Here is a 15,230-nt window from a genome sequence, read left to right on the forward strand (position 1 = left end):
TGAGTTCTCTCACATTTTCTAAAAAAAAAAGAGTGCCCCCATCTTTTTTTAAGCACCACTCTCACTATCAGTCATCAAATTAACACGATCTAACAGGCAAAGGTGAAAACCACGGTGCTCGCTTCTGTCCCTTCTGTTTTGACAGTTACCCAAGATCATGTTAAGAGTGCAAATTTGCCCACTTGAGGCTCGCATATCTGGGACGACTGGTGCAAAAGTGTGAATTTATTTTCTTCGTCATTAGTGGTGAAGATGTACAAAACATTAGGTTTTTTCTCAGTGAGTCCTCTTTAAAAAAAAAAAAGATGTGAAGAAAAGGAAAATAACTGATGGATTAAGCCAGTTACACATACCTGCTCCAACTTGGTGAACAGCTCACACAAAAAATACTCATCCATGTCTAAACTGGCTGGACATGAAAACACATAAGATCCACGTTTAGCTACAGATTTGTTCTCCCATATCCATCCATCCATTATCTTAACCACTGGCTGGAGCCTGTCCCAGCTGGCATGCAGTGAGACGCAGGATATACCCGGACACGGCGCCAGTCTATTACAGAGATATTCTTCTGGCAACCAAAAGGTCTCAAGCTGTAAAAAGTGGATGTTAAGAGTTTATAACTCTGCTTGGCTTCACTGTACGACAAGGAAACCCTTAAAAAAATATAAATAAAAAACCAAAATGTGTACTTAAACAACCATTTCAAACTCTCAAATAAAGCAAACACGTATTATAATGAAATTTTATGTGAGGATTCTCTGAGATTAAAGTTTCTCTTAGTTCCAGTTCCTTTTTTAATATTAACAGGAATTCTTTTCCTTTATTAAAACATTTTTTGTTGTATTTGAAGCCGTAAATTTAAACGCTGAAACCATGACATATTATCTTCTCTAGATCTGATACTTTTTATCTTCTGCTGACTCACTGAGTCATCCGTTTCATTTGAGGCTCATTACCACTTTAAGAGCAGCCACTTCAGTTTGCTTTTTAAGCAAGGATAAGATTTGCTTTAAGTTTAGTCGTGAAACCCACAAAGTGTAAGCAGAATGATGGAGCAGAATGATATTCTTTATGCCAGCAGTAGCCCCATTAGTGGGATGCCATCATCTTCCTGGATAACACAGACAAGTGTGTAGTGGAGGACTTGCCTGAGAACTTGTATGCGACACACCAGCAGCCCAGCGGGAGACTCTGATAATGAATTTGTGTCTTGAAGCATGTGAAGCCGAGCAGCGGGATGCAACATCACACTTGATTTTTGACACTATTTATTTTTGCCCACATTTACAGCATCCATCTTTGTTGGGTTCTACTTTCAACTTTTATAAAGAGTCTAATTAGAGGTTTCATAATAATAATAATCTATAACAAAAAGTTTCAGGGCTGTGAGGAAGTCTTTTGAATCCATCCAGAGTAGAGGAGAAGTCTATTGACAACTTATTAACTATTTATTAAAAGAGTTTGTGGATCTTTTTTGCTCTCCCAATTGATTCTTAAATTATTAAGTGAATGTCTTTGGGAGGAAGCCAGAATGCATGGGGAAACTCCACAGTAAGGCCCCAGATGGAGTCCAGACCAGGAGCCTTCTTGCTATGAGGCAACAGTGCTAACCATAATACCAGTGTCCCCCCCATTGTGCTCACTGTCTCGTCTTTTGTATTATATAAGAGAAACCACTAATGGTGAAGTTGTCCTCCTGGAACACACACAGAGAAATATAAGTTAAATTAAGTTAAACAATTATCTTTATATATATATAATTATAATATATATTATATATATATAATACATATATATATAACATTATATATATATAATATATCTAATATAATAATATATAATATATATATAAAATGCAATATTTTCAAATAAATAATGGCTATCACCCTTATGTTTCTTACAAGGTTAAGTCAGTAAAACACAAGCAGCATGTTCTTGCAATTAATAATTAACCATGGTATAACCATTGTATAGCCATTATTTAACGTACAACCCTTGTATAAAGTGTGCCTTCTCATAAAAAGGGCAATAGCAGAAAAATTTTATGTTTCCCTGCTTAAAAGGATAGTACTGCTGATCAGTGACCCCATTTCTGACCGCTCTGTCCGTCTTGGTAACAGAACCCTGCTCACTTTCACCAGTGGAAGTAGCCTCTGGATCATTAATAATTCATCCATCTGAAATGAAATCCAGGTGCGCCAGTGGCTGTCAGACGCAGGATGGCCACTGTTAACATGGATGCACCTGTGAGTATTCATATTCTACACAGTATATAAATAGCATCTTTTTAAAGCAGGGGTATATTTACATCAGAATAATGCAGAATTTAAAGACACTCTTGTTGGAGTCTCTGTCATTGATCTTTAATGTTTTAGGGAGCTGACGCAGTGAGAGTGGGAGTTGTACTTACAACAAAACCAGGTAAGGCTGGGACAGTGAGAGTATACCTGAATATTTGCTATACTGTCACTGGAGAATGACTGTAACTCGGTTTTGAATGCACAGAGAGTAAAGAATCTGTTGTTATTGATGAAGAAGGACATAGTGTTTACTACAAATCATCAAATAATGAGGTAAGTCATTTGACTTCACACACATGCTTCAGAAAGTATTTGTTAATTTGCTTTCAAGATTGCTTACATTCTTTCAAACAGGCAGCCAAGGCCTTCTCTTTCGACCAAGTCGTGACTGTTGACAGCATAAAGGTACAAAACAGCTCCTGACCTCTTATTTTAACCTTTTTCTGCTCCACTGCACATATTTTCACTACCTGATATTTTGATGGCTGGAAACTGAAAGACTTGAGTGTAAATCTGCAGAGTTTTCACCCTGAGCTCCTGCAGCCTCTCACCGAGTACATGTCCAGTGGGTGTAACGGAGCACTGCTGATATGTGGAGCCTCCACAGAGACGACGAGAGCTCTTATTGACAGCAGTGTCATCAGACAGGTGGAGCTCTAAACAAAACTGCATTTAATACTTGCAGATTTTATGTGTTTATATTTTCAATCATACCCTTGATTCGCTTGTAGGTCGTGGCTAACCTGTTCAGCTGTATGGAGTCAAGAGTGAAAGGCGAGTTATTCATCTCTGTGTCATCCCTTCAGGTTTGTCCTTGTATTCAGTAGCAGAGCCCCAAATGATAATAGATGCAATAAAACACATGATGACAGCTAATGTTTTTCAATGTCAGTTTTATCCAGACGGCAGTGCAGTGGATCTCTTGAGCCTCAACAGACAGACTCTACAACCTGTAACACATCCAGCGCTTGGAAGGTGTGTCACAATTTTGCATTTTAATGATAAAAAAGACTTCATATAAAACATATACACACTGAAGCTGTATTATATATGATCATGCCTGCTTTTCTCTCTCAGTCTCATAGGAGGATTATGTGAGGTGTGTGTGCGTTCAGCTGAAGAAGCTTATAACCTGTACGAAACATGCAGGGAAACACTGAAGGCGAACACAGGCTCCATTTCCAGCCGGTAGGTCATACAAAGCACAACTTTTATGAACTCTAATCCATTTACAAAATCACTTTGGATCCATTCATTAAATTGGTTAATTGCAATAAATCCAAGTGCCTGAGCGATAAAAAATTTACTTCTGGCTTTTATGATTGAGTTGTTCTGCACGGTGTCAGTCAGCTTACCCTTTTTTTCATAAATTTCCATATGAACTTGTCAAATGTTTATGCTGTGTTTCTCTCAGATGTAGCTCCCTGTTCATGGTGACTGTTGAGTGGAAACTCCATCCAGAGGAGGTGGAGTCAGATGTCTGCCGCAGCAGATTTCAGCTGTTCAGCCTGGCAGGAGGAGCCAGTAGGACTGACCTCAGAGGGTCAGTGACATAGCCAGTGAGATCTCTATTACATGGGCAAGTGGAACTTGAAATGATCTACCACAAACTGATAAAGCATTATTCTGATTGTGGTCATCATCTGGAGGGAGATGTGCTATATTTATTTATTTATTTATTTATTTTACCTCTGGCTGTAGGCATAGATTATAGGAGATAAGTAGTATATATTGCTATTCCTGAACAAAATCCTCTTGTAGGAACAACTGCTTTTCTTGATGGATTCTTGTAGTTGAGGAATGTACCTCTTGTGACTTTCTGAGTAGGTGTTTTTGTAATAGAGTGATGTTGGGGCCAAATCTACACCAGTCAAAAGTGATTCTATATCTGTCCTATAAACAACTTTAAGGTAGCCAAAGTGTATCATCTGCCCCCCGTCTCACACTATCCCTTGGATTGTAATCTTATCTAAGGTCTTCCTCTTTCCCTCCCATCTGGGAGCTCAATGTTCAACATCCTTTGTCCAATTTATGCAGAATCCCTCCTCTGCACATATTGAAACCCTCTCAGCCTTGCCTCATTAACTTTGTCTCCAAACCACTCAACCTGAGCTGTCCCTCTGATGTTCTCATTTCTAATCCTGTCCGTTCTGGTCACTTCTATTGAAAATCTGAGACTCTAAACCTCTGTTTCCTGTCTTTTTTATGTCAGTGCCAGCACCTCCAAACCATACATCACAGCAGGTCTCATTACCATCTTGTAAACCTTCCCTTTCACTTCTTTACCACCCCTGAACCTTGTCTCCGCTCACTCCACTTGCCTCTTCTTCACCTCTTTGGATGGTTGAAACAAACCAAGTTTTTTTATTAATTTTTTTAACTCATCTGCTTTCACCACCTCTGCTCCTTACAGCTTCACCTTTCCACCGGTGTCCCTCTTATTCACACACATGTATTCTGTCTTGCTTCTAACCCTACCTCATCCAGCGTGCTCTCTACTCTCACTAAAGACCACAATGTTGCCTACAAACACTATAGTCCAAGGACACTCCTGCCTGACCTCATCTGTCAGCCTGTCCATCATCATTGCAAACAAAAATCTATATGACACTAATGTTATTTCACTCAGCAAACCAGCTTCAGATCTTCATCTCTACAAGAAAACATATCCAACTCAACAGGGAGTGAATTTGACTCAGAGCCTACAGGTAGATGCTGGGGTGGGGGATGGCCTTTTGAAATATGTTCAGTAACAATGGAAGGAAGTAGCGGCATAGCTTTTGGGGAAAGCAGTGTTCACAGGCAGGCAGTGAAAGAATGAGCAGGGAACTGACAGCTTATACCAGCATGATTAAAAGGGTGTTGGGTATGTGAGGGGAGTATGCCAATGCGAGTGCCGCAGTACACTAGAGTGATTGCCTGAAGTATCTTGCAGCCTTCACCTCATTAGTAAAACCTGTACTTTTCTGGCTGCGATGAGTCAAAAATGTCTGCAGTTATATGGTCCTGTTAATTAGGTCAGATCAACAGGGAGGACAGCATTTGCCTCAGAAATGTAATTTTTTGATATCAGTTCTCTTTATGAGTAGAAGCTTTATTCAAGCTAAAAATTATTAATTCTACATTTTACAGCATGGTTTCTTATGTCGGTGTGCTAGAGCATGAACACAACACAAACCGCCTTTTCGATCTCAGCAGGTCATTTGGAATTGGCTTTTAGCATGGCTGCTCTCTCCCTTAGAGGTAAGGTGCAGAGTTCAGTCATTTGGGAGGGGCTCAGAGTAGAGCCGCTACTCCTCCACATCAAAGAGAGCTGGCTGAGGTTAGTCAGGTATCTGACTAAGAGGCCTCCTGGATGCCTCCCAGGTGAGATGCTTCAGGCATGTCCTACCAGGGGAAGGCCCCGGGGCAGACCAGGACATGCCAGAGAGATGATGTCTCTCTGTTGGCTCAGTGTTCTTTCAGATAAGCTGGGGAGAGGGAGGTGTGGGCTTCTCTGCTAAGTCTTCTCCCCCTGCAACATGAAGATGGGTGGATGGTGTACTTAGTTTTTCAGATACTTCCTTTGCATTTTGCCTTAGTTTTTTGATAAAATAATAATAATACGATGTAATTTGTCATGTGTTGTAATTCAGCTCAAGTTGTTTTTACCTCATTTTAAAAGACCTGTAAAGGCCTAGATATCTTTATGTATTGATTTTATACCCAGATTAATTTCTGATATGATATTATGTGCTATTACTATATTATATTATGTCCTGATATCTTAGAGACAGGGTGAAGAGCTCCGAGTAGAGCTGCTAATCCTTCATATTAAAAAGAGCCAGCTAAGGTTGTTTAGGTTTCTGACTAGGATCCCTTCTGAATGAGGTGTTTCAGGCATGTCCTACCAGGAGAAGACCCAGATCCAGGCCCATTATGTGTCTCAGCTGGCTTGGGAATGTGTTGGTGTTCCCCTGAAGGAAGTGGAGGAAGTGGATGGGGAGAGGGAGGTCTGGGCATCTTTGGGACCTGAACCCAGATTAATGGCAAATAAATAAATAAATAAATAACTGGATGGTTGGATAGCATATCCACTTTGTGATATTTGATATATATTTTCAGAGTGAACCCACTGCTGAAGGTCCTGGACCAAATCCCAAATCCTGCTGCTAATATCAGTGTGAGCCTCCTGCCTCATTTGCTTAATGATGCCTTAAAAGGAAATAGCAGGACTGTCGTCATTTACTGCATTAACCCTCAAGGTACTGAGCTACACCACATCAACATACAAAGAAATAAATATGCATGTGTGATTTACAAAACAAAAATAACCCTCCTTCTTTCAGGTCTTCTAGATAACGAGACACCTTCTGCTTTAAATCTGGCCCAGAAAGTGAGAGGTTTTGCAACTAAGCCCACCACTGGTTGCTGGAGTCCAAGGGCAACTGAGCAAAAGATTCGTGACAGCATCACTGATCTAAGAAGCGCGATAATGTCACAAGGGGACAGTGAAGTTCACAGCATCTACGAGCTGGCCGAGCTCACGCAAAACCTGCAGGTAATTCATAAAATCAGCCTCATGGAAAATAATGCTTCCCAAATAATGAGTTTGAGTCTGTGCTGTGATCACCACAACAGATGGTGAAAAAGCAATCATGGGAGAAGAGACGGGAAGAATCAGAAAAGATAAAAGTCAAAATAAAGGTTTATATCCGAATTATTACATTTATTCACAAGTGTAGCAAAAACTAGAACACAAAGTGTCTTCAACACAATAAAATGAGCTCCATGTTTTATATTACTTGGCAGACTTGCAAGACCTCAAATAGCAATCTGCTGTTTTCTGGAGATCATCACCCCAACAGCAGGCAGGGTACAGATACAATGAAATGTCTACAGGACCAGCTGAGGCAGGAAATGGAAGAACATATTACAGGTAAAATACTCAGATTCAAAAGTCACGGTTCCATATGGCTAACCACAGCCGGCGTATTCTGTTTGTTTCTCATATTCCCAGAAGGTAAAGAGAATGCAGAAAAGGTCCAGGAGAGAGTAGCGAGAATCCAGCAGCTGAAGGAGGCTCTCAGGGAGGAGACACTTAAGAGTGGAGCTGCTACTGGGAATTCCCCTGCCTGTCAACAAGTAAAGCACATCATCTGGCATTACAAACTAATTTATTACAGATCATTTAGAAAATACTCAGACCCTTTCACTACTTGAATACCCTATGATGTAGATGGGGAATATAGTCCCACATATGCTGCAGTGAAGCATATGCATAGCACGATTCTGCCACTGAAATGCTTTTCCTTGGGGATGAGATGAGCAGTGTTACTCTTTTTTTTGAAACATCTGAACTTAGCCCTTTCAGTGAGCTCCAAGCAAGTAGGTGTTTGTCTTTTATGCACGACCAGCTTCCATCTAGCCTCTCTATAGGCATGATGTTGGAGTAATGCTGACCTTCAGCTCACTTCGGTTGAAACACCAACTCATCGAAGTTTTAAGCTTCCACTTCAATTTGGCTCCTGGTAACAGTTGAAATGTTGGAAGATGTTCAACACTCCTGCCCTGATCGACGCAAGTCTACAGTGAATTTCTTGGACTTCTAGGTTTTAACTTGACGTCCAGATTTGGTTTTCCGACAACATGTTAAAATGTGCAAGAACAAAAGGGGTTTGGGCATTTTCCAAAACCATGCATGTGGTTGGATAATGCAGTAGCAAGGCTGAATCAATAATCTTTTCACCATCTAAAAATTATTTATGTGCACAAGAGTGGGCAGCCCACACAACGGCATTTGTTTTGCCAATTTAATGATTAGTCTCAGTTGGAATACAACAAAGCAGAGGAACGGAGGAGGCAACTTAAGGAGGATCATGGGAGATTAATTCAGCAGGAGGTGGAGAAGATGGAGAGAGACTTGGCACAGGAAAACCTACCGGTGAGATAATGAGATACACTAACACTATTCTGTTTGTGATCCATCTTAGCTGAGGTTGCTGAGTCAGTTTGAATTAATGCACGGCTGGATTTATGGCAGGCAGTGGAATTCACTGTATAATTATGTTATTTTCTTGAATAATTTTATGGTTTGTGCATTCCTGTATTAGAAAGAAGGTCCTCAGAGGGACTTGCTGGTACTGACCAGAGAGAGACAGGTCCTAGTACTGCAGATAGAGGCCTTGCGTGCCGAGGCCCAGCAAGCTGAAAAAGACCTACAGGATCAATATGACAGACACCGAGCAGAGCTGCACTGTCTCAGGGAGGAGAGCCTGCAGGTGGGAGAAATAACCATGATTCAAATAACAGGACTTATTCACATTTAATCAGTTTGTTACTTTCAACAAACTCATGTCTGCCCGAACTGCCTCTGAAATTAAAAACACCAAAGTTACATTTCTATCTTCATAAGGACGATCAGAATTTGTGACTCAGTCTTGGAAATCAATGCCATGTGTAAATTTTTAGCTGTCATCAATTCGTCTGGATTTCCAGATTATTTAAGAGAGGTCGTAGCTATGCATGTAAATATTGTTCTTCTCAATAACTACAATTGCGTAAAACACAAGCTGACATTTAACTCTTTGATTTAAAAATGTGCAACAAGTTTTATAGTAGCTGAGCTATCAAATACAAGATTTCCCTTGAGCTCAAAAGACAGTATCTATATCCTAGCGCCTGTTAGCTAACTTTTGATGAAAGGTGGGGGATACACTCAGGACAGGCAGCCAGGTCATCACAGGGCATGACAACACATAGTGATGACAAGTTATTGTAAACATGCGTATGAACTTGCCTGAAAACGTTTTATGGAAAGTTAATCAAATTAACAGCAATTAAATTTACTGTATAACTTTATTAAAAATATGTATCCTTGTATGGTTGATTACTATATTCCTGTATCCATTAGGATTTATGTACAGTAAACATCACATATTTATATTTGGAAGCACTGCCATAGACCGTAATGCTCTGATGATGGATAATGCAGCGCTGACACATCCCCCCCCGAGTGATGATATTTGCTGATTCAGCTGTATGAGGGAGGAGTCACGTATATAAAGTTCATATTTTGCATCTTTTCCTGCTCTTAGTACTTCAGACTTACATTAAAATTACTAAGCATTTCGCCTAGATCTAAGCGGTGTGTTGCTATAAACATGGCAATTAAGAATGCAAGAGAGACAGACCATCGTGACATTTAAAAGAGTAGGTTATTCCTACAGAGAAATCCACAGAAAGAAAGCCACACATACTCAGAAGATGAGCTTTTGAAGTTAACAGCTTGTAAGGCAGCTTACAAGACCACAGTTTGATATTGATCATAGTAAGCAAATACCAGTTTTGACTTTAAAGAGAAGACTATGCTCTATATAAAATTACTTTGTTAGCTGCTTCATCAAAATACTTGTATAAAGCTTTACTAAATGATATCCTTTCTACATTGCCCCCCTGCTGTTATCTCCCTAGGTGTTCAGAGTGTTTCGTCAGGTAGGCGAAGAGCAGAGAAAGATTTCAGAGGGCAGATACAGAAGTGTGCTGCTGGAAGCGGTGCAGGATGCCATCTACTTGTCTGCACAGAACCAGCAGCTGCAGGCAGAGAATAAGCAACTCCGTAAATGTCAGTTTGAAATTATGTAACCTTTGCTAGATGTGTGGTTGTATAACTAAATGCTTAAAAAAAATGTTTTTTTTATTTAAACAGCAGCAGGAGAACTGAAGGATATGCTAGCTGCACAAGGTGATCCCGTGGCTGATCCCCCGTCAACACTGAATGTGTGACTTGAATGTCTTTATGCAGCAGTGTGCGGACTGTAAATCATGAGAAATAAATGTCAAATAAAAAAAACTATTTTTTGACAGTTTATTGGTTATTAAAACACTGCATAACACTTTATCTCTGATGTTGTTCTTGGCAGAGAAGGTGATAAAAAAATGAAAAAAATAGCAGCAGTCATCGGAAATAATTCACTCCATATAACATTTGTTTACTGTTTGATCTGAATTTACTGCAGTGTAACACAATCGTAAAGTCAAATTAGGTAACATGACTTAACAGGTATGAGTAATATGGTCACAAACACGTGTTGAATCCAAATAAAAAAAGAAGAGTTTCAAGTTTCAGGTGGAAGATAAGGCAATAAAAAACCCTAAAAAACAAAAGTTTAGGTAGCTTCCACTGAGAGCTTTTGTGGGGTCAAACTGTGCTGGTGGTTCTTTTATTAAAGACTGCACTATCTGTAGTAAAGGTAAGCTGCCAATCCAATCATAGCAACGGGTACTGGGAATAAAGCAGTCAGCTGCAAACCTAAGGTGGACCAAGACAACAGAGCATTAACCAGCATGGAGCAGGAAATGACAAACAGTCTGGTGATCCCACTGCCATGTTTGAGAACCACAGACATCAGGAGTCCATTTGCTGCTTGTCCTGCTATGATGACCCAAACCACCCACGAGTAGCCTTCCAGAAAGCCTTTGTCACTTGCCGCAGAGGAAAAAGATGACAGTCCATTGATTACCACACCAAATATATAGAGGTAGAGGTTCTGTAGGCTCAGGGGAAGCTGCTGGCTCTTCAGTATCCCCTCTGTGTAAACTGCTGCCAGCCCTGAAACACAGCAGTACACCAGCACAAGGAAAAGCCCCCAGGCTGTGATATGAAGCCTTTCAACTTCCTCAGCTTCACCCTTTTCAGGTTCCTCCAAATCCAGGTTACTGTAACTGTGGAACACGCCTGCAAACATGAGGAGCCCCAGGCCTAACCACTGAGCAGGCCGGAACCTCTTGCCCAAACAGAGGGAGTAAAGCAGGGCAGTGGAGGCAATTTTAAGATTTGACAGTACCTGGAATGAACTTGGGTCCATGTAGGCCTGCATCAGAACAACCAGGTTGTTGTTGAGGGCGTAAAGTATAGCAGGGACTGCATAGGGGGCCACGAAGGCAAGGCGTGGAAAAGCACACAAGTTTGATGTACCACCAGTGAGAACAAGAGTCATCAGAGAGATGAGCAGTTTAGCTAACTCAATCATTACAACACATGAGGAAGAGTTAAAAGGGACTTTACCATCTACCTTAGTGAGAGTGATGAGTGGTGCATGAGAACCATAGATGAGAACCATAAGCCCCAGGAGAAACCCCCACCTAATTCTTTTCACCAACTGCCTCTTAATCCTTGCTGGGGGACTGGGCCCCACATTATCAATCACAATCATAATCGATGACACACAATAAATACTTATTTTCCAACAATCTGAACCTCAAGCTTTGCTAAAGTGCATCAACCCCCCCCACTTAAGGTTACTTTGAAATGACAAGCAACAAATTACAGCCATTTAAATGGTAATTGCACAATAGATAGATATTTCTCTATGTAGCTACGTGTTTTAGCTGAACAATAATGATGTAGGAAATATTTTCAATTTTTTTTTATATGACTACTTCAAAATCTGACAGGTGTAAACAGCTGGAACAAAACTAAGACAGGTCATGAAATCTAAAGGCTCAAGGTCAGGGTTAACATTGGACAGATGCAAGTGGAACAGTAGCATGTAACTTCCCTCACAACAAAAATGCAAGAAAAAAAAGAAGAAGCAAGAATTCAGTCCCCAGTAAAATTTGAGTTAAATGTTTACATCCATAATCCAGTCTACGCAAAAGTCCTGATCTATCACGAGCCGGGAGCTCCAAGAGTAGTACTTCTGTAAAGTCACTGGAAAGACAAACAGTCATCCCAGATTACTTTGGTCCTTTCTTCAAGTTGTTCATGTACTCCTTAAAGGTCCTTTCAATGTTGGGCACTTGATAATTCTGCGCTGCATACATGCCAGTGACTGTTCCCAGCAGTACTCCCAGGAAGGCAGATGAACGTAGTCTGGCCACCACATAACCGGCCAAAAAGCCTTTCAAAAATGGCGATCCCAACACCGAACCACCCTACAAGGCAAAACAATATACACAAATGAAGATATTTCATTAAGGGTAAATATATATTCTGCATAGACCACAATCACAATTTAGCTTCCGTTAGTCTGAATGAGTGACCAGTATTCACTTTTATTCATCAGTCGTAATCAGTGTTGGTCAAGTTACTTGAAAAAAGTAATCAGTAACTAATTACTGATTACTTCCCAAAAAAGTAAGCCCATTACTTTACTGATTACCTATTTTCAAAAAAAAACCCCTAAACTTCCAAGCAAGCACCGAGTGCTTGCTTGCGTGCGACTTTCTCTGTGAATTTCTCATTACGTCGTTGCGCACTCGGTGCTTGCTTGGAAGTTTAGGGGTTTTTTTTGAAAATAAGTAATTACTTAGTTACTTAGTTACTTTTTAAAAACACGATTTACAACCTGAAGAGGTGATAAAGTGATAGATCTTTCAGCCCAATTCTACTTTTTCTACATAATCCATCATACAAAATGTAATCAAATGGAAAAAATCTCTTTTTTAACTTGTTTTATCAGTTTTAATCTTTTAACTTTATGCATCAAGCAAAAATTTAATTATATGCAACATTCTCTGAGTTGAATAAATTAGTTTAACATTTAAACCTATTTTCTGCACATTCCAGCACATAAAATAAAATATTTTTTGTGTTTACACTCACTCTTTCAAATAGATGCAAGTAAAACACAGCAGAAAATAAATAAAGTCAAAGACTCAGCGGTCCTGTTGCTCTATTTTCACCTGTAAAGCAGGACTGCGGTAGGCGGAGGTTTACCCTGGTGCAGGTGTGCCGCGGTCAGTTGAAGAATCCGCGAGTTTCTCTGTGATTTCCCATTACGTCGTTGCGCACTCGGTGCTTGCTTGGAAGTTTAGGGGTTTTTTTCGCTGTAAAAAGAAGTTTTCTTCCCACGCACAACGGACCTAATGTTTTTGTCACTTTTTATGGAATCAAACTCAAAGTAAGGTCAGTACTTCCACGCTTTAAACGCTGCACGCTCATACTCTCTCCCACAAGTCGATATATGATCCATTGTTGATCTGCACACAGCTGTTGTCACTAACGGCGCACTCGCTTACGTCACTGTCGTGAGACATTCTCGCAAAGAAATCACGGTTTTAGTAACGCAGTAACGCAGTGTTCCTACGGGAAAGTAACGGTAATCTAATTACCGTTTTTGCAATAGTAATCCCTTACTTTACTCGTTACTCGAAAAAAGTAATCAGATTACAGTAACGCGTTACAAGTAACGCGTTACTGCCCATCTCTGGTCGTAATACAACTGCTAACGGAAATGCTTTACATTTACAATCATATACACTCTCCGGTCACTTTATTAGGTATACCCACTCAACTGCTCATGAACACAAATATATGAAGTTCAAACAGAGCATCAGCGTAAGGAAGAAAGGTGATTTTAAGTAACTTTGAATGTGGCATGATTGTTGGTGCTAGGTGAGCTTGTCTTGGAGATTAAGTATCGGAATTTCAGAAGCGGGACCACGCCTCTATACACGCTCCTTTCGGTTCTCACCTATTTGGGTTCCCCCAGTCCGACAAGCTGTTTGTTCTCAAAATTATTGTCAGTTTTGTTTTCGGTATTTTGAACTATACTTATCTGTTGTGTCTCTGATGAAAATGTGGGGAATGGATGACTTATTACAGACAAAATCTACCTACAGGTAGACAAAGTATCTCAAACCTGATGTCACAAAGCTCAAATCATGTCAAACTGGTTTTTTGAAAGCCACAATATGTTCATGCCACTTAAATGTCAGCTGATCTCAATGGAATAGAGCACCTTTGGGACGTGGTGTGACATTTGATCAACAAATCTGATGCTTACATGTCAAGATGGGGAAAAAAAAAAAAGCTGTCAGTAATGTTTCCAGTAGCTTGTTTAATCTGTGCCATAAAGAATGGAGACAGAAAAGATCCAACTCGGTAATAGCATCATATACCTTATAAAGTGGCCACCGACTGTATATTCCTACAGCAAGATTAGAAAATGAGAACGTGCTTCAAGGTACTGACCACTTATCTGGGACACCTGTATAACTTACCTGGGGAATTCCTGCAGATACTTCGTGCTCTACTCGCCTCTGGATCTCATCCAGCTGATTTTTGAGCTGTGTTAGATCTCTTAACTGTTTCAGAGGATCCTGTAATAAAAGCAGTTAATCAAATTCCCATTAGAAATGATATGATAGTTCGAAATTAATCTACCCGAGGACAGGTGACAGCCTAAACTTGTCTACAGCGGTTTTACGAAGAGCACATCTGTTTTTTTCCAACAAACTCCACACTTCTGTCGAAGTTATCACAGCTACAAGCGGTACTACTAAAGCCGAACAATTTCATGTAAAAGTGATCCCTACCCTGTTAAAATAAACGCCAAAATAAACGCTGTTAACAGAAAAATATATTTTATTGTCCTAGCAGTCGCTAACATACGATGAAGCGCACAACATAAACATATTAAGCCTGACCACACTCTCACTAACCTTGTCATCCGCCATTTTTGCTCGGTGCGTTAATCGGCATTCGGCTCATAAGTCTGTGCTGCAGCTGTTTGTCCGCTCGATTTTCGCTCGATTGGTATAGCCTGGAAATCAATGCTTTGCAATACGTTAGTTATACAAATGGAAATTTGGTGCTGTTGGCAGGCGTATGAGAAAGTACGGTTAGAAAAAGTTTGGAGTTTCCCTTCCATATCGCTGTCGTGCAAAGTTATGAAAATCATTGTCAGGATGCACGTCATTTAAACTTTTCAAATGCATTTCTTTGGCTTTGGGATTTATGGGGAATATTTAATTTTTAAATGCGTCCGATTTATGTATCCCACTCAAAGCCACTCTCTACCCTGTTATTCTACTGTAGCCCCTCTAGAGGCATTTAACCGGAAAACAATTGCGCTTGCTTGTGTCCACAAGCACTACTCCGTAGGACGCACACTGCACTTTCACGTGGCAAAAACGTCTTACGTGATTGGTTTAATGTATACA

At 40.2% G+C, this 15,230-nt stretch overlaps 3 protein-coding genes and 1 long non-coding RNA gene across 4 annotated transcripts; 2 read left to right on the forward strand and 2 right to left on the reverse strand.

Annotated features, from left to right (window-relative positions):
• The first annotated feature begins 1,900 nt into the window (after window positions 1-1,900).
• LOC121812096 lies at window positions 1,901-2,708 on the forward strand. The gene is made up of 3 exons (XR_006052867.1): window positions 1,901-2,424; window positions 2,509-2,576; window positions 2,658-2,708. It is a non-coding gene; the product is annotated as an uncharacterized LOC121812096 (long non-coding RNA).
• An 820-nt stretch (window positions 2,709-3,528) lies between these two features.
• Window positions 3,529-10,109, forward strand: LOC106633169 (uncharacterized protein At1g10890). The gene is made up of 7 exons (XM_014333273.2): window positions 3,529-6,843; window positions 6,924-6,989; window positions 7,095-7,427; window positions 8,107-8,226; window positions 8,396-8,563; window positions 9,756-9,906; window positions 9,991-10,109. Exons 1-7 carry the CDS (start codon window positions 6,778-6,780, stop codon window positions 10,065-10,067), a joined length of 981 nt encoding a protein of 326 aa, XP_014188759.2. The 5' UTR covers window positions 3,529-6,777; the 3' UTR covers window positions 10,068-10,109.
• A 26-nt stretch (window positions 10,110-10,135) lies between these two features.
• slc35a4 (solute carrier family 35 member A4) lies at window positions 10,136-11,771 on the reverse strand. The gene has a single exon (XM_005921131.3). The coding sequence runs from the start codon at window positions 11,495-11,497 to the stop codon at window positions 10,520-10,522; it is 978 nt and encodes a 325-aa protein (XP_005921193.1). The 5' UTR covers window positions 11,498-11,771; the 3' UTR covers window positions 10,136-10,519.
• A 154-nt stretch (window positions 11,772-11,925) lies between these two features.
• Window positions 11,926-15,120, reverse strand: LOC121811813 (SLC35A4 upstream open reading frame protein-like). Its single transcript, XM_042213252.1, has 3 exons — window positions 14,730-15,120; window positions 14,289-14,387; window positions 11,926-12,218 (listed from the first exon to the last, which is right to left on the reverse strand). The coding sequence occupies exons 1-3, from the start codon at window positions 14,742-14,744 to the stop codon at window positions 12,021-12,023; spliced, it is 312 nt and encodes a 103-aa protein (XP_042069186.1). The 5' UTR covers window positions 14,745-15,120; the 3' UTR covers window positions 11,926-12,020.
• Between the last annotated feature and the right edge of the window lie 110 nt (window positions 15,121-15,230).

This window comes from Haplochromis burtoni, unplaced genomic scaffold (genome assembly GCF_018398535.1).
Source record: "Haplochromis burtoni strain Fernald_Lab_line unplaced genomic scaffold, NCSU_Asbu1 Contig_10, whole genome shotgun sequence".
Taxonomy (NCBI): domain Eukaryota; kingdom Metazoa; phylum Chordata; class Actinopteri; order Cichliformes; family Cichlidae; genus Haplochromis; species Haplochromis burtoni.

Coding starts and splice junctions, on each gene's coding strand:
- slc35a4 (XM_005921131.3), bottom strand. CDS start 11,497: ATGATTGTGATTGATAATGTGGGGCCCAGTCCCCCAGCAAGGATTAAG.
- LOC106633169 (XM_014333273.2), top strand. CDS start 6,778: ATGTCACAAGGGGACAGTGAAGTTCACAGCATCTACGAGCTGGCCGAG. Junction 7,428..8,106: donor ATTCCCCTGCCTGTCAACAA/GTAAAGCACATC, acceptor TTTAATGATTAG/TCTCAGTTGGAATACAACAA. Junction 8,564..9,755: donor TCAGGGAGGAGAGCCTGCAG/GTGGGAGAAATA, acceptor TTATCTCCCTAG/GTGTTCAGAGTGTTTCGTCA.
- LOC121811813 (XM_042213252.1), bottom strand. Junction 12,219..14,288: donor TATCTGCAGGAATTCCCCAG/GTAAGTTATACA, acceptor TTTGCCTTGTAG/GGTGGTTCGGTGTTGGGATC.